The 25,122-nt window shown below is 38.3% G+C and overlaps 1 protein-coding gene across 4 annotated transcripts in view; it reads right to left on the reverse strand.

Moving 5' to 3' along the window:
• Positions 1–25,122, reverse strand: part of rptor (regulatory associated protein of MTOR, complex 1) — a 435,324-nt gene that overhangs the window by 63,556 nt on the left and 346,646 nt on the right. For all 4 annotated transcript variants that reach the window (XM_030142949.1, XM_030142930.1, XM_030142940.1 and 1 more), the window contains exons 26-28: positions 20,430–20,535; positions 8,265–8,379; positions 8,025–8,149 (exon numbers count right to left, since the gene is read on the reverse strand). In XM_030142949.1, coding sequence (XP_029998809.1) covers positions 8,025–8,149; positions 8,265–8,379; positions 20,430–20,535 — 346 coding nt within the window. The remainder of the gene's footprint in view (positions 1–8,024; positions 8,150–8,264; positions 8,380–20,429; positions 20,536–25,122) is intronic.

A 25,122-nucleotide genomic window follows, 5' to 3' on the forward strand; every position in this document is an offset into this window, starting at 1 on the left:
GATTCATTTACAGGAATGTCATGTATTTGATTCGCTACTTAGCGACGTTTGTGAATCTAGCGGCAGAGTGAACACCAGGCCGTCATCCGGGCCCAGTTCTGGTTCCGGTGCGAGCAACAAAAGTTGTGCTCCCTCAAATACAAATTTACAAAGGTAGGGGAAAGGAAATGAGGTGCACAACAACAGGAAACATAGAGGAATTATTAAAGTGTCTTTAGTTTCAGTTTCACATGTTCCATCTTATATGAACATTGACAAAGATGAAAACTAAGGGAATTTTATACATTATGTTTATACCTTTTAGTTAGTTTTGTAAGCACACAATATAGTTTCAGTTAGTTATCATTTTTTTCCTTTTAATTCAAGTTTTTATTTATTTCAGTTAACAAAAATGTTTTTTCAATTTTAGTTTTCATCATTTCGTTCGTTTTCGTTAACGATAATAACCTTGGAACGTACACAGAAACACACACAAAAAATCAATTAAATATCTATAGCAGCTTAAAACAACTCCTTGCTTAAAAGTGTGCCGTCAGGTTGAATCAACACGAGGCAAGTGTCTCTAACCCTAAAACTCCGTCTGAACAGTGAAGCCGTAACGCTGCCGAGACGCTGAGCCACACATAAAACATGTCCATGCGCTCTTATGAGAAAGCTATTACCAGCCATAAAAGTCTCCGTTTGATTTACATTCTGCGTTTTACCGTTGTAGAGCTTTATATTTTTTATAACTAATGTCCTCTCTGATATCCTTCAGCGCATGACCGATGGAGAAAAGCTGAATAAGTGCTCATTACATTTTGATGACTTAAATTTATTCATCCCTGAGCTTTTATCAGAGCAATTTTTCAGGAGGTGTGCGGTGAAATACAGCATTCATTCAGAGTTTAATGACACAGTACAGACACAAAACTAAATAAATGTGTTTCTGCACGAACCTTAATGTATAGTTGTGTTGCAATACTCCTCTGGGTTATGAAGATAACACCATAGATAACACCACAGTGATGAATGATGATGAATTCACATGAGAGAATTGTGTGTGTGTTGGTGGGGCCGAGAGTCAAGTGTTTAACGTTTGTTGCTCCTACAAATGAGTCTCATTGAGATTTCAACTGTTCAGGTGGGTGCGGACATTTGAGCTGCTGGTACAGGAAGGAATTTATAAGGTTTCCAACTCGAGTTTTTACTCTGAGAAGTACTGCATGTGTGTGGATCAAGGTCATTATCGTTAGCGAAAAGTAACGAAATGACGAAAACTAGAATTAATAATGAAAATACATTTTCGTTAAATGAAATATATAAAAACTATAATTAAAAGAAAAAACAATAATTGAAACTATATTGCGTGCTTACAAAACTAACTAAAACGTATAAAAATTATGGATAAAATTCCCTTTGTTTTCGTCTTTGTTAATGTTGGGTTGATGTGAAATTGATTTATTTTGCTCGAGCAGATTTAGCTGTTGGCACCATATGATATTTAATGGTCCGTCACTTCACATCACTTGTGGTTTCCAGTCGTCTTCTGGTCCCCACTCTACCTGGAAACATGGAGACTAAAGTTGGGAGAAAGCAGCAGAGTCCTGTCTGGGATTTATTTGAATACGACGACAGAGAAGAAGAGAAAAGATACGACAAAACTAAAACTAAACTAAAACTAAGCATTTAGAAAAAAAAAAGAAAACTAATAAAAACTAGCAAACCTGCTTTAAAAACTAATTTAAAACGAACTGAATTAGAGAAAAAAAAGTCAAAACTAAATAAAACTAAACTAGAATGAAAAATCCAAAACTATTCCAACCTTGGTGTGGATCAGTTAATCAGCACTGACAAACTACATAATAACTATCGGTTTGGGCACAAGAATAATATCAGGCTTCTGAACTGGAATAATGCTGCTTTTCCACTAAACCTGACTCAGTATTTGTACCAGCACATTCAGGGTGACCAGCTGCTTATGAGCCACATGTGGGACAAGGAGTGTGTTTGTGTGGGACAATGTGGGACACATAACCGTAATGCTGGAATAAAGTCTAGATTTTTAAACAATGTCCATCTTATTGTCCAGCGTATAAATATGAATACCAACAATTTCATTTGGTTGCACACAGTATGCATATTTTTGCACTGGGTATTTATTTTTTGCTTTTTTTGCACAGGTTTCATCAACTTTTTTTGCTTGTAAAAACAAAACAAAAAACCTACTTGTAAAAAGTCAAAAAAGAAACCTCTGGTTTCAAATTTTGTAATTAAATACTTTTACAAAATCAGCTTTTTTTTATTTGAGTATATGTTCTCAACCCTCAAAGATAAACTATTCTATGTGCAACAAAACAAAAAGGCAGAACTGACAACATTACACAGTTGTCCCTCACTATAACGCAGTTCACCTTTCGCTGCCTCACTGTTTCGCGGATTTTTTTTTAGTGCAATTTTGCATGCTTTTTTTTTTTACAGCGTATGAACGCGCATTGTGTTCTGCGTCCTGATTGGCTAAGGGACTGCAGACCATTGTCAATCCATCTCCTCTGTGCCGTGTCTCCTGTACAGTACAGAATGCGTTCTTCTCGCCAAATTTACATCAATGTTCAAGTGCTGTATGTTTGCGAGTTTTCTCCCCGACAAAACCCACAATGTTGACGAAACGTTCTGCACCGACAAAGGCACCTGCGGTCGCACCCAGAAGGCAGAGGAAGATGCTAACCATCGTACAAAAAGTTGGACTTCTGGACATGCTGAAGGACGGTAGTAATACTGGTAATACTGTACTTATTTTTTAAAAATCTACGGCAGTTTGAACTTTGAGAGTGTTTAAACGAGAGAGAAATGGGAGAAAATGTTAATGCCTGTCTGAGGAAAGTGAATAAAGTACGTGGTGAGGGGTTTTACAGCCTGAAAACATATATAATAATTGTAAAAAATAAAGCTGACTACTTTGCCGATTTCGCCTATTGCGGGTTATTTTTAGAACGTAACCCCCGCGATAAACAAGGGACCACTGTAACAGCTGTTTCCACTTCCAGTCACCTTAAAATTACTTGGACTAAAAACCTTTGTGCATCCAAACACAGAACAGTCAAACATGTTGCATTCTAACACAGTAATAAAAATAGTAGTGCTGGGCAGCGATTAAAATTTTTAATCGCGATTAATCGTGTGGATTTCTGCGATTAATCGCATAGTTGTTGGGGGGGGGGGGGGGGGGGGGGCATCAACAGCGTGTATTGCCTTTCAGTGATATTCCAGACTGGAAGTACTCCAGTGATAAAAATAATTGCACGTCAGTTCTTCTAAACAACTGTGTCCTTCTCCCCCCACCATCTGAAGACATTTAAAATGAAAATGTCCATGTAAAAAACACTACTTTTACACATGTTTATGTCCCCACCAGTGTATTTACAGTTGTGAGTGATTGACAGGAGTCTTAAGCCTACTAATCAGTACTAATACTAATAAGCCCAATAATATGTGATGTTCAGTTGTTCAAAGCAAGCAAAAGGGGCCCTGAAGTGGTCAGAATAAGTTGCACTAACGTATGTTTTGTCCTTTCGGTGTTACCATAGTCAATTCGGACATAAGAAGGAACTAACAGACACGTTTCTTTCACTCTGTTTGTATGGCCCCAAAAACGTTTGCCTGTGAGTATTTTCTGTTCAGTTGTTGTCAGAATGAATAGTATCAAATATCTCTGATGTGAACCTTTGTTGATGGATAAAAAGACGTTGTAAATCTTAAATTAAGCTGTAAATGCTAATCGTTAGCGTGTCTATGGATTTTCCCATTCAAGTTAGCATCGAGCTAATCACATGGTAAATAAGTAAAGGTTAGTTCAAAGGCTGGCATATTAGACCTAAACACAACCAATGAATTTACATAAACTTAACATGAGCCTGCATAAAGAATTAGCAACCCATCTCCGACTGCTAGCATAAACGAATTAGCTTAAGCATGTTAATAACACATTGTAATAAACACATCCAAAATAACGTCATAAACATGTTTCTAACGTCACGTTTGCATGTGAAATTATTTAGCAAACAACAGAATGATTGATACATACAGGCGTTGAACTGCAGGAGTTACACACAGTTTGATTCAGCATTACTTGTAAAGTTCGCTCTTTTCTCCTCTCAGCCGGCACGTACACACAGCACCGGCATGTGGACCGGCAAAATAAAACCATGAGTTTCAAAATAAGAGTCCTTTTGTATAAATCAACTAAGACTTGCTTGAAATGCAGAACAATAATAAAACGGCGTTAACGTGAGATAAAAAAAAAAAAAAAATTGTCGGCGTTATTTAATGAATGCGTTAACGCGGTAATAATGCGTTAACTTGCCCAGCCCTAAAAAATAGTTAAGATAAAGTAAATATCCTGTGAAATTTTGTCAAAAAATAAATATCCACATACTTAACAAAAGCATATTTTGTCACCTCAAGTCTCTCAGTTCAAACTCCAAACTTAAAAATAGGTAAAAGGGAATATGGGTCAAATCTGACCAAACATCACATACATACAGTGTGTCGCTTTAACTCATACTCGCCTCCATGTGCGATGGAGAAATAAGTTTGACACAGTTCACAGAGTACCCTCTGTGAATCATCCCCCATCGCTTTCACTCATGTATAAACATTTTCCCATTCTTTTCTGCAGCTGCATCTTCTTTTTTTGTGCGGAATTTCCAATATTTGCATGTCGGTGTCTGAGGTTTTTGCCTTTGTTTTTTGTGTGAGTGGGCGGAGCTCAGGAGGACACTGGTGACAGGTTGATGGACTCCTGACCCCACGTGTATGTAGGTTGATTGACAGCGGACACAGCCAATGGTGATAGCGCTGTCACCGTTATAAAATCAAAGTCGTGTTTAGAGAAAGGCGACTGTCCTGCACTTTGGACAGCCAGAGCCAATCAAATGCAAGACATTGTCTCAATTTGCGGGACGTGGAAAAAATGGTCATAGTGCTGCGCAGTCCCACACAAAGCGGGACCCCTGGTCACCCTAAGCACATTACACTTCCACTGCAGGTGTCCACTTGTAAAGATATGATGCCATTTTCTGTTTACGGGTCCACTTCTGTATTCGTTCTGCTGCAGGACAGTGTCCCTGAGTCCATTAAACACGTTCAGTTGTCCTTCTACCACTTAACATGTGACGACAAAGAGCAGAGGAAATGGATGAAGTCGTAGAGTAAAGTTACTAGCCCTAATAAAGATGAAGTCTATCGTTCGTTCCCGCTGCATCTGCAAAACTGGATCTTTATGGATTCCTCTGCTATAGAACAGGGCTTTTAAGAGGGGTTTGTTTGGTAGTCCTTCATCTGTGCTGTCCATCTCAGGGTAAAGTAAAGAGTAACTAACAGTTTATGTCAACATGGCCCCATTCAGAGGATGGACACAGCTAAGTGAAGCAATGCACTGCTCTAAACAGACCAGGAGCGTAAACAGTATTTAACCTCCTGAGACCCAGGAAATGTCAGCAAAGTACAAGCTCTTTTGTTTTTTATTAAATAAGTGTCTATATTAGAAACATCATGATGCAACAGTTTTTTCAGATGCAGTTTTTAAAATTTTTATGGAATGTCCTTTGTGGTGGACAGTTTCCTTTTCTTTTTTTTTGTATAAAGTTGTGAAACTCTTGTCCACAAATGTGGACAGAAAACCCATAGCTGGGTCTGAGGAGGTTAAGAATTAAAAACTTGATCTACTGCAGCTAAATCTGAGTATGGAGAAAAGACTGGCGTCTCTGTATTAGGTTTAAATAAAGGAACTCAGCTCTCTCTGAACCCTAACTGGTACTAAAACTAAATGTACGACAGGATGTGCTGATTCGAGGTGAACTGAGACTGTCAGTGGAAAAGTGGCACTCATTTGGGGGTAAAAGTACAGAAAAAAATGCACTTACAATTGCCTAGTTTGATAATCATTTCCAGATTTACATATTAATTAGGGCTGTCAAAATTAACACAGATTAATCTATCATCATGATTAACACTTTCAATGCCATGGGCCGATTAAATCGGCTTTACGAATACAACCTTTAAAGTGCCACGGGCCGATCAGATCGGCTTTGGAGAACACGCCATATTTGTGTACAAACAAACCATCCACCCCCATTTCTTTCTCACATTTCGATGACATTCTTTCAAATCTTCTTGCAAATTATGATCAATAATGAATCGGCTGCGTCCGGTGCGTTTTGAATCTAATTAGCAATCGGTCAGATGTTACCGAGCGGTTTTTGACCAAGGAAGAGCTCGCGTTTCGTTTTCTACTTGGGAAATTTTATGAATGAATTTATGAATGAAATCATATGCAAATTAGATGGCCATTTTGTAGTAATATCGTAAACACAGCGATCTGTCAAAACAGTCCCATCTGCTAGAAAATGAGTTCTGATGACGATTCAGACTTCGATTATAAAAACGACGCGAAATACTGAAAAACGGCCAAATTCTGTGGCACTTTTAAGGCTTATTAGCCCCTTAACTGTCTGGCACCGAAAGAGTTAATCTGATTAAAATTTTAATGCAATTAACCCATCCGCAGCACAGACTGACTCATAAAAATCTCTAGCAACGTATTTGGGTCAGTTTGTCCAAGTAGAGTTAACGCGTTGCATGTGCAAATGGTCAGTAGGTCCGGTAGTGACAGACAGCAGAACCAACCCATAAAGATGGAAGACACTAAACAGCATGTTGGCCCTCTGGATGGAAATATGAGGAGAAAAACAAACAAGACTCAACAGTCAACCCACATGAACTACTATGAACTACTGTGTTTTACATAACAGCATTTGAGCCCCCACACCCTGAACATCATGCCAGAGGAGAATGGCAGCTGTGTGAATAGTGCCCGTTGCATTAAGTTTGACGTTCAGTCATCCAGATTTATATTTTTTCTTATTTAGGCATTTATTACTTCAACTTAGATGATGATTTCAGCTGTTGATTTCCACCTTTCTGATACAAACTTCTGGCAGGGTAAATCATTTTTCATGTCTTATCACATCATATGTGTTGTTGTCCGCTGATTACTCAGCTATCTGCATGATTTTTTTGCTCTAAACCACAGGTGTCAAACATGTGGCCCGTGGGCCAAAACCGGCCCTCCACAGGTTCCAATGCGACCCACGGTGCAAAAATGACACTGAGGATATTAACAGTCCAGGGTGTTGAACTGATTTTAGTTCAGGGCAAAAGAATAAAATAAACAATAAAATGTAAACCTGAAAATGAAGTACAATTTTAACAATACTCTGGTAAATGTTTTGTACATTTTTAGATCAGATTTTTTTATTTATTTATTTTTATTTTATGTTTTTATTTTTTGTTTCTGATTTTTGGTTTATTATGTTTTTCTGTTGTTGTTAGTATTATCATTGTTATTATAATTGTTTTGTATTGTGTGCTGTTGTTGATTTTTGGTTTTTGTGTTGTGTTGAGTGTATGTACATCCTGTTTGTTGAGTGAGTTGTGGGAAATTGTGGTGCTTTGTTTTTGTGTTGTTGATGACCCCAGGAAGAGTAATGGGGATCAAACTAATAAACTAAACTAATCTGTAAATTGTTAATAATAATCTGACACATGATATTGCAGAAATCATTCTTATTTTAGGTCCAAACTTCAAAATGTTAACATTAGGCTTGTTATCAAATCTTTGTGTAACATTGTGTGTATGTCACATGTACAAATGATAAGGCAAAAAATATTGTTAAAACTGTGCTTATTGTTCTCCAGAAATGTTAGTTTTTTTGGTTATTCACATCTTTTTAGTGAAAGGACAGTTTCTAAATGTAAATATTTTCATAATTTAGTGTTTTTATTGCACTAAAACAAAGAGAAAAACTTAGAGTTGTCATTATTTATAGGTTCTTATGCTGTTATTTGAATGGTTTGGCCTGCCTCAGATCAAACTGGGCTGAATGTGGCCCCTGAACTAAAATGAGTTTGACACCCCTGCTCTAAACTAACATTATTACATCTGCGTTTCAACATCCACAATCTGTCCTTGTGTTTTGTGCTACCTGTAGCAGTGAGCAGTAATGAGCAGTCATGTCCGTTCAGGTACTCCATGGCGGTGATGCGAGTGTAGCGTGGGTTTCCATTGTAGAAGTAGTCCAGCCTCTCGCCCTTCTCCCAGTCCCAGAAGCTATAGCACACAAACACACACCAAGTATTCAGTATAGAGTTCATTCTTTGATTCGGTTCACATTGTAAAAAAAATGATCAAGAATGTTTGGTGTGCTGTAATCTCTGTCTCTGACCAGATGCTGTCCTTGTCGGCCACGGCGATGCAAGTGTTGAAGGGGTGGAACTTCACAACAGATGGAACGCCGGGGTTACGGTTGATGAATATTTGATCATCCAGACGGGAAATACCTGCCACAAGGAGGAGTCAGAGCAGGAATAAACACCAAAATGAGCAGCAATTATCACTTTACTAATTTTATCCATGGCAGAATTTCTGCACACACGACTCCACGACCTATACGAATTTTGGCAAAACAGGTAGAATTACAACTCAGTTTTTTGGTGTGTTGCTTGTTGATACACATGGAAAAAATAAATTAATTAATTAAAAATAAATACATTTAAAAAATACATATATACAGTATTTTACACACACACACACACACACACACACTGAGCCTTGGCAGTCTAACAGTGGTGGACCAACCAACCATCTGGCAGAAAGTTAGTCTGTAACACTATATTTATGTAGGACTTTTCCAAAACAAGATTACAAAATACTTCACACAAGACTAAAAAACAGTTTGCATCACAAAATACAATAAAGATTCTGAAAAAAAAAAAAAAAAAAAAAAAAAAAAGAAAATCTATACATGAGTCAACGAAACAAAATCAAGTCAGCTTCGGTTAAAGTGACAAAAATAAAAATAAATTCTGCACAACAGAGTTATATTACACACAAACAAGGCTTCAGCGACTGGAGGATGTAACCAAAGTGAACTTCGACTAACATTAAGACACTCCTGATGCTGCCGACTTGGTTAAATCATAAAAGTGGATGCTTAAGAACCAGAATCAGAATAGCCTTTATTAACATTTGACAGTACAGAGTACATCAAACGAATCAAACTATCGATGAATTAGGGACATCGAGCCGCTGCAACTTTGGTCGTGCCGCCACAGAACCCTTTTCTTCAAAATTTGCAGTGAAGAACAGAGGATAATGCTAGCACATATATAAGACATCATACAGTTTTCACACATCACACATGGACACATGCTGGGACTTTTCCAATGGATTTGGTAGGATTTGGGGGACAGGGTGAAAAAACAGTTAAAGTTAAGGTTTTGAACGTTGTTATAAAAAGGTGTTTCCTTATTTAAAAAGACAAAAAAATACATCATCCTTGTTATGACCCTTGGTCATAATTTGTCTATTTATATGTATACGTATATGTGTTTTCTGTTTAGTGTGTGTGTTCGTCCTGTAGGTGTGCTGTGCCCTTTTGTGTCTGTTTGTGTTGCAGGACGCTGATTGGTGGATCATGATTGCCCGGACCCTTTAAAAATGGCCCTGACGCTTCCGTCCGTCCTCTCTCTTGCCTCCTGCCAGCTCTCAACCCTGTGTTCTGTGTGTGGGACCGTCAGTCTTCGTGCGTTGCTGTGATAAATTCGATTGTATATAGTTGTAAATTGATGTTTTTGGAAACTCGTTCCTTTTTCCGGTAGGGGAGGTGGGCTCTTTCGTTTTCCCGTTTTCTCCTGTTTTTTGGTTAGGAAGTTTAGGTAAGTTTTCTGTATTTTATTTCATACATTTATTTTTGATTAGGTAATTTAGTTTAAACTCAACAGAAGAGATTTTGTTTGTTGTTTTAGCCGCACCTTCCCCTAACCCTTCCTTAGCTGTTTAGCAAAATACCAGTAATAAATATTGTGAATTTTTAGTTTTGACTGACTTGTGTGCTTGGGAGCTGGGAGGGGACAAAATTGAGCATATTATGTTCGCCCTGGTGAACCCCTAGGCTGGGGCGTAACAATCCTGAAATAGGTCGAGCAACTCTTAAACAAACAAAATGCTCACTCTACAGACAAAGGGTTGCCACTTCTGTTCTGACAACTGGGCCTTAAAGCAACCTGTTTGGATATCCCAGAATTTATGACCCAACAATATCATCAATGATTTCAGTCAGGACAACCAAAACCATCCTGACACCTTCGCATGATACGGCAGTCCTGGCTCCAAGGTCAGAAAGGGACACCATTAAAAATAACATCCTTCCTGTTGGGTTTGGCGTGTGGCTCCTAAAGGCTTTTTGCCCTTCTGGACTTGTCATAATGAATTTCCCCCTCGGGATTAAAAATCTTTATCTGAATTTGTACCAAATTTGGCATGTCTACGTGAAACCACACACAAGGGTTTAACTTCACCACAGCCATTTTCAAAACCTATTAAATACAGACTTTTTGGCCTCAAAAATGTAATCCTTTGGCATAAATTCTTATAATCCTTCACACTGCCTTTGGTGCTCTGACTAAATATTTATTATAGGGAAATATCAGACTTAAAGGGGGTACAAGATGCCCCCCTTAAGATAAACCTTTGAAGATAACAATGAGGAATTGAAGCAAAGTTAACTCATCTAAGCAGAGCAGAAGAAAATAACCAGCAGGCCTTTATACCATCAATTCATAGTCAGATGAAGTAGTTGGGAGTGTCTGGCTTTGTATCTGAAAAATTCAATATTACAACATTTCGCTGGGTTTCATTGAGAGCCTAAGTATGAGCCAACATGCTGAAACAACGGATCACTGTTCACTGCCTCACTGTACGTTGTTATGGCAACCGCACACGTGTAAGTATTGCCAACCTGTCCTTGGCTACCTGAATATACTCTGGAGATGGCCACAGTGAGATGAAAAAGAATGAGGAAAAATCCATCTTGGATTCTTCACAGACATAGCTGGGCTGGGGAGAAGAGGGTGTGCGGTTGGAGGGGAGAATAGATACGAAGGCTTTGGGTAAAAAACGGAGCCAGATCATCGGCATTGATTTCTTTGTGCCGCTGGATGGTGTGCTCGCTGAGGAAAAAGTGGAATATCTAAACTACCCTGAGGACTAAAGCGCTGCATTGTGATGTGTGTACATTTTGCATTAACAAGAAAAGAATTAACCAAGTCAGACACAAACAAGCTGTTTTTCTTTTGAAACTCAATAATTCAACTTTTTCTTTTTTTTCCACTCCTCCTATCCTGCCTTCCTCATTCTTGGTTCCTCCACTATCGGTCTTTCTCTCCTCCTCCTCCTCCTCCTCCTCTCGTCTGGCTTCTCTCAAATGAAGGAAAAAGACTGAATGAGGGCAGCCCTACTGTTCTCAAAGACCTGTGAGGATGGAGGGGAATTCAATGTTTTAACATCACATCACAAAGACGTGGAGACGTGTGCGTGAGCAAACGCTAAGTCTGACGCCAACAGACTCGTGACTGTATGTGTGTGTGTGTGTGTGTGTGTGTGTGTGTGTGTGAGTACATATGTGAGGAGGGGGCTGTCAGTGACGTAGGGGTGTTAGCGATTCTGTTTGAAACAGCTCTGACTTCACTTTGGGAGTCTGTGTTTATACTGGCAGCCTGGGCTCTGAGATGTGTGGTGTGTGTGTGTGTGTGCGTGTATGTGTGTGTGTGAGAGTGTGTGTGTGTGTGTGTGAGTGTGAAGGGGAGTCCTGTGACTCATAATGGGGTTGTTTCTGGTTGTGTAGAGATTTTAGTCAGGCCTCTCATCACTGCAAATTTTCATCCCACTGACATATACTACCAGTCAAAAGTTTTAGAACACCCCAATTTTTTTAGTTTTGTATCGAAATTCCAGCAGTTCCAGTCCAATGAACAGCTTGAAATGGTACAAAGGTAAGCAGTGAACTGCCAGAAGTAAAAAAAAAAAGGTAAGGTTAAACAAAACTGAAAAATAATGTACATTTCAGAATTATACAAAAAGGCGAACAAGAAATGGGTTAACAACTTAAAGCAGTTCTGCAGCAACGGAGGTTGATCAAGCATCGATAGTTGTTGCTACCAGTTCCTTCAGGTGTCCCAGCATTTGTGAATTCCTTCAACCCCCTGTGTCTGCAGAAAAGGAGTGTTGAACACACTTTGGTACCATACCGTTGGAGCATTATTGGAACAGTATTGGACTGCAGAAAGTAGTGTGTTACTATAAAAATGGAAAAGAGGAAAAGGCAATTAACCATAGAAGAGAGACAGAGCATCAGAAGACTGAAAAATGTAGGTGTGTCCTACAGAGAAATGTCCAAGAAAGTCCAGGTGTCAGTAAGTCCAGTTTCCTTCACCATCCAAAGGCACTCAGAAACTGGACTGGAAATGCAGACAGAAGAGGTCTGGAAGAAGCAAAGACACAACAGAACCAGAAGACAAGTTTATGACAGTCAACAGCTGGAGTGAGAGCAGACTGACAGGACAACAGCTGAAAGCACAGAGAAGAGAGAGGAGGAGGAAGAGAGGAAGAGTTTCCACTGGGAACAGAAGACTGAACAGTTGCAGGTTTGATCAGTCCATAACCCCTTCTTCCAGTCTTCAGTAGTCCACTGGTGGTGTTTCATGGCCCAGCCAAGCCTCTTCTTCTTATTCTGAAGTCTGAGCAATGGCTTTAGCTGCAACTGGACCCATCAAACCTGCAACTGTTCAGTCTGCTGTTCCCAGTGGAAACTCTTCCTCTCTTCCTCCTCCTCTCTCTTCTCTCTTCTTTCAGCTGTTGTCCTGTCAGTCTCCTCTCACTCCAGCTGTTGACTGTCATAAACTTGTCTTCTGGTTCTGTTGTGTCTTTGCTTCTTCCAGACCTCTTCTGTCTGCATTTCCAGTCCAGTTTCTGAGTGCCTTTGGATGGTGAAGGAAACTGGACTTACTGACACCTGGACTTTCTTGGACATTTCTCTGTAGGACACACCTACATTTTTCACTCTTCTGATGCTCTGTCTCTCTTCTATGGTTAATTGCCTTTTCCTCTTTTCCATTTTTATAGTAACACACTACTTTCTGCAGTCCAATACTGTTCCAATAATGCTCACAACAGTATGGTACCAAAGTGTGTTCAACACTCCTGTTCTGCAGACACAGGGGGTTGAAGGAATTCACAAACGCTGGGACACCTGGAGGAACTGGTAGCACCAACTATCAAGGCTTGATCAACCTCCATTGCTGCAGAACTGCTTTACGTTGTTAACCCATTTCTTGTTCACCTTTTTGTATAATTCTGAAATGTACATTATTTTTCAGTTTTGTTGAACCTTACCTTTTTCTTTCTTTCTTTTTTTTTTTTTTTTTTTACCTCTGGCAGTTCACCGCTTACCTTTGTACCATTTCAGCTGTTCATCAGAGTTGAACTGCTTGAATTTAAATACAAAACTGGAAAAACTGGGGTGTTATAAAACTTTGGACCGGTAGTGTACAGTTGAGGACAAAATTATTAGCCCCCCTACAAAAATGTCATTGTTTTAAAGGTATTTCCCGAGTGCTTTTACACAGAGCAACACATCTTTAACACAGCTTTTTTAGATATCCTAGTTTTATTTTGGATGCTTACATGATTTTAGTTTGCACACAGAAATGAAAATATTCCACAAAAAACAAAAAGTACCAGGGTCAAAATTATTAGCCCCCCTGATCCTAATAGTCAGTTGTGTTTCCTTTTTGCTGGATAACAGCCTGCAGTCATAGTATTTTTTTATTACAAGTCTCTGACACTTTTTTTGAGGAATCCCAGCCCATTCTTCTTTGGAAAATCTTTCCAGCTCCTCCAGATCTGGTGGCCTTCTGGCATGGATGTTCTTTTTTAGGTCACCCCGAATATTTTCAATGGGACTAAAGTCTGGGCTCTGTGCAGGCCACTCAGTTCCATTCACTTTGGTCTTCTGAAGATAGTTCTTCACCAAGAGAGATGTATGTTTTGGATTGTTGTCATATTGGAAGATGAAGCAGTGACCCAGACCCAGTGTTACTGCTGACTGCTGAAGGTTTTCTTTCAAAATCTCCACATCTTTCTTTGTTCATGATTCCTTCCACCTTGACCAGATTTCTAGTTCCAGATGCACTATAGCATCCCCACAACACAATACTCCCACCACCATGTTCCACTGTAGGGACGGTGTTCTTTGGGTTCTATGCCTCTCCCTTTTTTCTCCAAACATAAACGCTGCCTCTATGACCAAAGAGCTCTAGTTTAGTCTCATCAGACCATAGGACACACTTCCAGTATGCATAATGTTTCTCCAGGTTGTCCTGAGCATGTTTAAGTCTGGCTTAAAGGTGTCTCTTCTTCAAAAGTGGAGTTTTTCTTGGTCTGCATCCTCTCAGTCCATTCCAGTTCAGAGCTCTAGTGACTGTCTTCTTAGAGACTATGATTCCTGACGTGGCCAAGTCATTCACCAGTGTCTTGGCAGTTGTTCTGGGGTCTTTAGACCCACCTCTCACTAGTTTTCTTTCCAGGGTCTTTGAAATCTTTCACTTCCTATCTCTGCAAGGCTTGTTCTGTACTGTGGGGCTGTTTTTGAATTTCTGGATTCTACTTCTCACTCCAGTTCTTGACACTTGGAAATGCTTGGATTGCTTTGTGCATCCCTCTCCTGCTTTGTCTACATCAATAATCATTTTTCTCGGGTCCAAACGGATTTCTCTAGTTTTGGGCATGGTGCTTTCTCAACTGACAGCTCAATGAGCCATACTGAGGCTTTTATACCATGTTTTCACTTAAATGTTCAGTGAAATCACTTGATTCACCTGATCACTTTTAAACACATCACCTGTGAAGTTACAGCACATCATTGCACAAAAGTGGTTTGTGCCATGACTTCATAAATGGTCATTTCTTAAAGGGGGAATATAATAATGTCCCTGGTTATTTTAGTTTTTTTCTAAATAATGCTGTTTTGGTGTGCAAATATAAATAATTTGTGCCTTCTAAAGAAAACTAGTATATTCAGAAATGCTATGTTGAAAATTCCTTGCTCTGTTAAAAAAGTACTTAGGAAAATCTTGAAGAAACTTAAAATTTCATAGGGGGGGTAATAATTTTGTCCTCGACTGTATGCAGCTGTGCTCTGCTGTCTTCACCTGTTCGACTATCACTGTGGCCCTTTTTCTGACCAGTCCAGATTTAACCAAGCACAAACTCACGCGAATAACTGAAACATAACCCTGGTAAAAATCAATTGATTTTTGCTTCTATTTGAGCTCTTGGTTCGAATCAACCCATCAGAAACAGGGACTATTTCCTCCTTATTAATTCTGTATATTAATGTGACAGATCTCCTCAGATCTCTGGGGTAAAATTTCCCACACTAAAGTTCCAGGAGCCAAACTCAGGGGAAATTTGAAAATGCACACCCTCCTTCTGCAACTCTGGTTTCATACCACTTATGTGTTGAATCATGGAATAGTGTCTGATATAATCTGAACACTGACCTGATTGATTGTTTGGTCACCTTTTTCCAGGATCTCTGTGTAAAAGTGGCTCCTGTCTTGAGATTATACAGGTAGGGCCAAAACTTTAGATGGTGACACAATTGTACTTATGACATAAATGTATAAATGAAAATGTATTTCCTGATAGAAGTCTTGAAAGTCTGAAAATTATTTAATGTGTACAAATTGTTCTTCAGTGCATCTCAGAAATATGTGGGGAAAATAAGCCCTTCAAAAAACCTGGCAAAGCTTGCAAAAACAAAACTTGTTTTGTTTGGCTGGCTTGTCACTGCCAAAACATTTGGCACTGACTGTACACTAAGGAAAAATACAACTGAATAATGAATATTCTGTTCCATTTCTGCCATTACATCCTCTTAAATCCTGCAAAATCTTGCACACTGAATCTTTAAATTGAATGCAATGCAAAGTCCATTTGCCACTTGAGGGCAGAGGAGCTCCAAAATACACAAGGAACAAAAACACATATTTCTAATGTATGGTGACATAAAGTGATATCAGTGAAACAAATGTCTAAGTAGACCCTTACATTCAGTCGACATGTAAATACAATAGAATGACAATGTAATATTATGTCTCAGACCTTTATACATGTGTGTAACAATAATCGCTTTATCCTGTGAAAGTTTTCTGCCATTCAGACGTCAGCAGGTCACTTTAAGAACTGGGTCAAGTCAACGGTTATGTAGGGAGTGCCCGACAACATTTTATACAGTAATTCAAAAAATATTTAAGATAGAGATGTGAATAATAATAATAATAATAATAATAATAATAATAATAATAATAATAATAATAATAATAATAATAATAATAATAATAATACATTTTATTTATAGGCGCCTTTCTTGGCAGACAGGGACCCCATACAGTAAAACAGGAGAATATATACATCATTTTAAAGGTATTAACTAGTACTTGAAGCTCATAAAAAGAAACAAAAGATACAGTGCTAACTTTTACCATAAAAATTTGAAAAACTGCTCACAAGCTAGCTATTTCATGTCCAGACCTATTATTGGATATGTAGGGAAAAAAAATAAATCTTTTTTTTAGATTAGTGACAAAATAATCTTAAATTCCAATGAAGCCATGCTTAAGCAGAGGGTTAAATGCTTACTTTCAGAAATTTCCATTGGTTTACCTCATTTGATTAATGATTGATTAAAAAAAAAACATGTTTTTTGAGAAAACTGAAATTCCCCACATAACCGGCACCATCTGATGTTAAAATGCTAAAAAAAAAAAAACCAATTCACACCAATTTTTCAGACAAATTGATTTTTATAATGATAAAAGGATGTATAAAAGGTCATAAAACTGTATTGAAAATAGAAATATATGACTGAGATTTCCAATTATAGCAACGATAAGTTATGTTATTATTCATTCTTAGAGAACTTTCCAAGGGACTGAATTTGGTTCATAGAAAAAGTTATGTAATTTTCTTGAAAATCCTTTTTTGACAAAAATTTTAATGGATTTAGAAATTTAAGATGTTATACTATTGAACTACAAAAAGTTTGAAATCATCATCTCAATAATAAGCGCATGACTGGACCCAACTGTTATTTCCAGGAACATAGTTACAGAGTTTTTATCCTCCAGCCATCACCAAACTAAATAAAGCACTAAAACCATAAGGGACTGTGCAATAATCTGGGACTATTTTATGCATTAATGGCTTATTTTATGATAAATGCATATTTTCAGGCACTACCTGTTTGTTTTGCATGCATGTGTGTAGTGTGGGTGTGGAGTATGAATGGAATAATTTGTTATTTAGTATTTATTGTTCTTACACTTTTTTTTATGGGTCCTGTTTTTACCTTGTGCTTTAAAATTTCGTGTATTTATTTGCAATGACAATAAAATCTATCTATCTATCTATCTATCTATCTATCTATCTATCTATCTATCTATCTATCTATCTATCTATCTATCTATCTATCTATCTATCTAAAAATACTTCTGTTTTATTTTCTCTGGAGAGTTAAAAAACACAACCTTCACCATCAACCTACAAACACTAATTGGCCCAAATATATACAAAAATGCACTGTGCATGTGACTGGGATAAACCATTACCACTGGGGGGACAAAATATACACACTTAACTATAGAGCGCAGGTATCAAACATGTGGCCCGGGGGCCAAATCTGGCCCCCCAAAAGGTCCAATCCGGCCCGCGGGATGAATTTCCAAAGTGCAAGCTAGGGCATCAAACTCAAAAATAATCTCATAATAACCTATAAATAATGACAGCACCAAGTTTTTCTCTTTGATTTAGTGCAAAAAACATTAAATTATAAAAATGTTTACATGAACAAACTATCCTTTAAAATGTGAATAACTTGAACAAATACGAACAACCTGAAATGTCTGAAGAAAATGAGGTGTAATTATAACAATATTCTGCCTGGTACTAAATGTTTGTGCCTTTGTAGATCTGACCTATAATGCACATGTAGAAAGGATAAGTTGAGGCATAAAATTGATAAAATTGTACTTATATTCCTTAACAAATTCCATTTTTTTCAGGTTATTCACATCCTTTTTGTTTGGATAGTTTTTAAATGTAAATATTGGCATAACTGAATGTTATTTTTTGTACTAAAACAATTCAGAGTTATTATTTATTGGTTATCATGTTATTATTTTACTGGTCCGGCCCACTTCAGATTAAATTGGGCTGAATGTGGCCCCTGGAAGAAAATGAGTTTGACACCCCTGCTGTAGAGCTTTTTACCTTTAAAAAAACACCACAAACTCACAAAATATATTATTTACAAGTATAAATACAAACCAAATACCCAAAACAACACTATACAAAACACATATACACCTATTTACATTTCACCCAACACCAAACACCCCTCCTTCAACCTCCCATGTGCGCTCACCCTCCCAGAACCTTTAAATCAGAAGTGCCAAACATGCGGCCCGGGGGCCAAATCCGGCCCGCTAGAGGGTCCAATCCGGCCCCTGGGATGAATTTGTGAAATGCAAAAATTACGCTGAAGATACTAACAATCAAAGATGTTAAAATCATTTTAATTCAGGTTCCACATACAGACCAATTAGATCTCAATTGGGTCAGACCAGTAAAATACTATCATATTAAACCTATAAACAATGAAAACAGCAAATTTTATCTTTGTTTTAGCGTAAAAAAGTAAAATTACACGAAAATGTTTATATTAAAAACTGTTATTTTACCAAAAAAAATGTGAAAAACCTGAAATGTCTTAAGAGAAGTAAATGCAATTTTACCAATATTCTGCTTGTTGTTAAATATTCTGTGTATTTGTAATTGTAATGTAAGTTGTAATGCACATGTGAATAATAAACTGATAAACTGAGGCAGACTATTGTTAAAATTGCACTTTTTGCACGTTTTTCTTAAGACATTTCAAGTTAAGGAAACGTTGTAGATGTAAACATCATAGTGTCATTTTTCTTTTTTCATTGTTGTTCTTTCACTGGTCTGACCCACCTGAGATCGTAACGGGGTGAATGTGGCCCCTGAACTAAAATGAGTTTGACATCCCTGCTTTAAATAGTGCCCAAGCCCCCTGGGGATTCTTTTGGCCGAACACCATGTCGGAAACGGCGGCACACATACGGTAAGTTGACGTCTGAAACCCCTTTCCCCCAGTATTCTGAATAAATACTGGTACGCTGTCTCTATTCGCCATATCACAACAGCTATACCTTCCATAATTAATACGTGCTATCTTTGTGATATGCGCCGGAACCATGAAGAAGACCAAAGCGCAAATGGATCACCATCCACCTGCCGGACCAACTCCACCACAGTACCACAACACAAATGATATTCAATAAATATTTCAGCTTAAAACACACCGTGTGTATATTTCTGTGATACATGAATTAACCTTTACTGTCGCTGTCATTCAATACACAGACTAATTAACAACAGATGTAACGGCGACCTGTCGTTACACTGTCTATGAAAGGTGGGACGTTCTCTTAAATGTAAAAAGTTATGTCTGTGATAAGCTGTGTAAAAATGGATTCACTACCAAAGGCTTTTCTGTGTTTTCTAGGACTAGGCAGCAAGAACGCACAAACGAATGTGATCTAGAAAATTCCCCCACTTTTCTGGAACTGGGGCTCCATTCATCAGGAGGAAAGACTGTGTACGTTACTGAGCGTTGCTGTTGAATTAATGATCACTCTGAGGATAATGGGACAGTCTCACAACAAATCCAATGAGAGATTTCTGTAATAATTTCATCATTTAGACTTATTAGACAGCAAACTGCATCCTGGTTTGGTTTTTTTTCAAGCAGTGCAAGCATGAAAGAGGACAAACTAGGACTGAGCAGAGTTTTATTTACTGTTTGTAAAGTGTTTTATTCAAATGAGCAGATGATGTGAGTTAAAATAGGAACAGAATGGGAACAGGTGCGTTTACTGCTCTGCTATAACATCTATAAAAATATTTATTACTGGAAGCCTCATTTTATCTAAAAACAGATTTTCAGCTCATTTTTCCAAACAGCACAGATTTATTTTTCTATGTAAGACATTTTCAGGTATTCTTCACTCTTATCTGACGTGATATGGAATTTTGATGTTCCGTGCATATGTTATATAGTAATTTTCAATTGCCTTATAAATTAAACGCAGTCTATGAATAAACTTGCTGTTCTTTATGAGACCAGATGCTGCGTCGTAAAACGCCAATATGATTAAACTCTGGGATGACACTTTGATAACTGATTTAGTCTAATTTCCATTAATGTAACTGCAAATGAACACTTTATTTAAAACCATCTTAGAATTTCAATCTGGGTTTCATTTGTGGATTTTGTCTGCCTAAATGCTATTGCAATACGCCACAAAAGCAAAAACATAAAAAAAAATCTTGGCTCTTTGTGGCCTCTGCTTGTACTGAACATATGCAAACCCAACGGTAGGTAGTGCAGGTGTGTTTCACTCACCTCTTTGTGTGATGCTTCGGCTCTGCCTCCTCACACGGGTGTTTCTCAGGAACCTCCACTGCCGCTCCATCCTCACCTGACTCTCCAGGTCATGCTCCTCTGGTATCTGTTAGTGTGAATAAAAAATGAGAACAGGGACAGAGAGATTTACCTGATGTTCTCATTTTTTCAGTAAGGTGGGAAACTGGGTTAAATATGTGGCCCCTAGAAAAAAAATCATAAAATGAAGACCATAAAAGGCAAAAAAACCCCCCAAAAAACAGGGTCTGTCAAGTGCTAAATAATGGAAGTGTTTAATCCAGCCACTGGTTCCAGTTTTAGGCCTAGTCTTAGTCCTAGTGGTAGTCTCAAAGCCAGAAAATGGAGAAGGTTATCACCTCCGCCAGGATTGCTTTGTTTGTTTGTTTGTTTGTTAGCAACTTTAGGGGAAAACTCTTCCACCCATCTTTCCCAAATCTTCCCCACAGATAGGCCTAGGTACTGGGATCACCCCATTAAATTTTGGGCCAAGTAGGCCAAAGTTCAAGGTCACAGCAAGGTCACAACATCTACAATTTTCCTATCTGTCATCACTGAGCAATTTCCAAAAATTCATGAAAAATTCAAAATGACTCCGATTAGCCTCCAATGTTATCCACCTGTAGCTTAGAACAATATCTTGTATCTGGAACAAACCCGTGAGGTCACTCGGGCATCTTCGGAATTTTGTCGTAATGTGCATTGTGGGAAACTTGCGGAAACGGCTGGAGGAATATACATAGAAGGAAGGAAGGATGGAAGTTCCTGCTGTTTCCGATTGTGTCTGTTCCAGCTGCCGCTGTCAGGCGGCTGAGCGAGCCTTCGCATCCCACAACGCACGTCGCGACAAAATTCCAAAGATGCCCAAGTTTCCTCCCGACTCTTTTTGTAAACATATGGACTGTTTATGGTGGATGGCACTTTGAAACTGTTCACCGTAATGCAAGAGATTCATGTGAGTAATCACAGACTTACAGATTCATGATACTGAGGATATGACTGAGGTTTGACAGATTTGATGAAAAATTGGTCACAAAAGTCTCCAGCACCTTTAATATTCCAAGGTCTGAATAAGTTTTTTCCATTATACCAAGATCATATTCCCCATACTTAGAATTTAGCAACAACATAAAAAAAATATGGCAGGCTGAATTTGATGATGCTCATGTGGTTAGTCACAAAATGAAAAAAAAAAAAAAAAAGGTGTCAAGTTGAATTAATACAATCACATCTGATTATATTTGTCGAGCAGAGGGAGAATATTAAAAGCTTCAACTTTATCAGGTCTTATGTAACCAAATAGCCCTTGTGCAGTTTTCAGTCGACTACATTTAAGAGAACATTTCTAAAGTTAATGACACAGTGTAATATAAAGATGATTATAGGTAGTTTTTCAGCTCACAGTATTAAAGTTGGAAATTAAAACACTTTACTTTACTGTTATTATACGCATATGACATGTAAATAAATAAAGAGCAGAGTGTAAATAACAGACTGTAAGAGTGAAGGAGTGTGTGCTTATTAAGCACATTTCTACAGTGAGGCGTCCTACACACATTGAATGTTAATCAGTCACACACAGCTCCAGCTCCACAAGCACGTGACCACACTACTACTACGCAATAAATATTCCTGTAAGGTCTCCAGTCTGTGCATGTTGCTTTAAAGCAGGGGTCTCAAATATGCATCCCAGGGGCCAAATGCGGCCCACCAAAGGTTCCAATCTGGCCCGTGTGATGAATTTGCAAAGTGCAAAAATTCCACAGTCAAGGTTGTCGAATTTTTGTTAGTTCAGGTTCCACATACAGACCAATATGATCTACAGTCAAATAATAACAGCAGAAGAACCTACAAAAAATAGTGGCTCCATATTTTCTTCTCGGTTTGATGTGAAAAAAAAAAAATCTTACATTATGCCTATAAATAATGACAACTTCTAATTTTTGTCTTTGTTTTAGTGCAAAAAATAACATTAAATTATGAAAATCTTTACATTTACAAACTATCCTGTAACAATAAAACATGAATAACCTGAACAAATATGAACAACCTGAAATGTCTAAAGAAAATTAAACACAATTTTAACTATTTTCTGCCTGTTCCTCAGTGTTTAGTGTCTTTGTAGATCTGATCCAGAATGCACATGGAGAAATGATAAGTTGAGGCAGAATATTGTTAAAACTGCACTGATTTTTCTTAAGAAGTTTCAGTTTTTTCAGGTTATTCACATTGTTTTTGTTTGGATAGTTTATAAAAGTAAGTATTTTCATAATTAAATGGGGGTTTTTTGCTCTAAAACAAAGACAACAATTTGGAGTTGTCATTATTTATAGGTTATTATGTTATTATTTTACTGGTCCGGCCCACTGGAGATCAAATCGGGCTGAATGTGGAACCTGAAAGAACATGAGTTTGAGAGCCCTGATTTAAAGGGAAAAACAAAAGACATGTGAACATTTTGACACCTCTGTATGGATACTTGTAAATAAATATCAGTGTGCAAAGCGTGTATAGATGCAGTATGTGTAAGCTGAGTGCGCTTTGCATGTATGTCACATCGAATGTCATTGTGAGGTTTATGGGTCCTGATGGAACCTGAGCGGGGGCAGATTTAGAAGTCACATCAGGGTTTTCCAACAGCTGGGAGTGTGGCTGTGAGTGTGTAATGGCGGATACTGTGGCTCGTACAGCTGTGGTCCTACACTGTGTCAGCCGCTAATGTACTGTATAATGAAACTCTGAGGTGAAAAGTGCATGTGTAAGGACTGGCATGAAACCTCCAGGGAGCTCCAAATGCACCACAGGAAAGTGAATAGAACCTGACGTGGGTTAAAATGTAAGTGAAAGTCAGGGGTCTCACACTCATTTTCTTTCAGGGGCCACATTCAGCCCGATTTGATCTCCAGTGGGCCGGACCAGTGAAATAATAACATAATAACCTATAAATAATGACAACTCCAAATTTTTGTCTTTGTTTTAGTGCAAAAACATCCCATTCATTCATTCATTTTCTGAACCCGTTTTATCCTCACTAGGGTCATGTGGGTCACTTGGAGCCTATCCCAGCTCCTTATGGGTGAAGGCGGGGTACACCCTGCACATTTTGCCAGTTCATCACAGGGCTGACACATATAGAGACCAGTGTTGGCTGCTCGTCTTTCAGACAGGGGACGCTCATTGTCGGCTTACATCAAAAAATTTGTCAAGTTATTTAAACATAAATTCATCCCTCCGTTCCTTTTTAAGAAAATGGTCAGTGACCTTATCGTACCAAGTAGGCGTCTTGTCAGGTGTTGATCTGCCCTGCTGTTTAATTCAAAGTTTCTCCTCATAAGGAAGACTATCAAATGGCTTTGCCAAAATTAGGTCGACAACATTAGCAGTCTGCCATCATATGCACCTTGCTAGATAGCTAGTTCATTCCAACCTAGCCAACAGTATGACTGATTTAACTATCTACAAAACGATATTAAACTCGAACAAGAAATTATTAAATTACGTAATTGAAACAAGAAAACGTTGAAATTATGTTAAATTGAAACAAGGAAGTACAATGAGTGTTTTATTTACAGTGCAAGAAATGAACGAGTAATTTCGTAGTGGTTTCTCTGATTTCACAGCAGAATGTGTGACGGTATTAAACTGAACTGTGTCAGTGAAGGAGCAGATCTGAAAACAGCTGTCAATCAAACGGGATTCAGCCTTTTGACCGATCCTCCAATCAGCATGTGAAATCCCTGGTGTCCAGCCCGGCCGAGCTCCGCCCACAGCTCCATTCACCCCCAGAGATGCCTGGCATCCGGGGGCGGGACAACATCGTGGCATTTATCCAATTAGCGTCCAGTTTTGAGGCAATGAAAAAACCTGTTCCACTCAGTCCCATTGAAGCCCAGAGACGGACACAGTCTACGGACAAATGCACTGAGCAGAGATGGAGGAGAAAACACAGACACGGGAACGGAGGAGAAGTGAACAACATCCAGTCTGTTGGTTTGTGATAAAGCTGATTCTGAACGAACTCGTCTGTGAAATGAACGTGTTCTAACACATTTGGAGTCAATGAAATGTCAACACAACCGAACATATTTAACCATTTAATTTTCGTAATTTTAGGGGAAGCCGGGCTTCCCTTGCAGTCTGAGAGAAATCGCCACTGATAGAGACAAACAATCACTCTCACATTCACACCTATGGGCAATTTAGATTAACCAAATAACCTACCAGTGCATGTCTTTGGATTAGCATCCCATTAAATCATTAAAATACTAACTTTTCTAAACTATCCAAACAAAAAAGATGCGAATAACTGTAGTAATAATTGTAGTTTCGGAGAAGAAGACAATTGAAAGTTTTGTAACGGATGACAGACAACAAACGCCACCGCCGGACACCACATGACGATAATAGCTTACAGCCTGTCAGCCGGTAAGCTAAAAAAGTGACAGAAGTATAGGGGAGTTAGTATTAGGAAAACCATATACCATCTAGTTGCATTAGTCTGAACTGGTCTTGTTGTGGGTCTGTGCTCTGACATTTGCATTGGCTTAAATCTGTAAAGGTCAGTGAGGGCTTATTTATGTTGAACGTTAAAGACACAGACGGATATGGACGGAGCCTTCTGTCCGTCCTCTGCGTACATTATGTATGTATTTCTGTCCATTTTCCAGGAGCATAT

The sequence above is a fragment of the Sphaeramia orbicularis genome, chromosome 1 (genome assembly GCF_902148855.1).
Source record: "Sphaeramia orbicularis chromosome 1, fSphaOr1.1, whole genome shotgun sequence".
NCBI lineage: Eukaryota > Metazoa > Chordata > Actinopteri > Kurtiformes > Apogonidae > Sphaeramia > Sphaeramia orbicularis.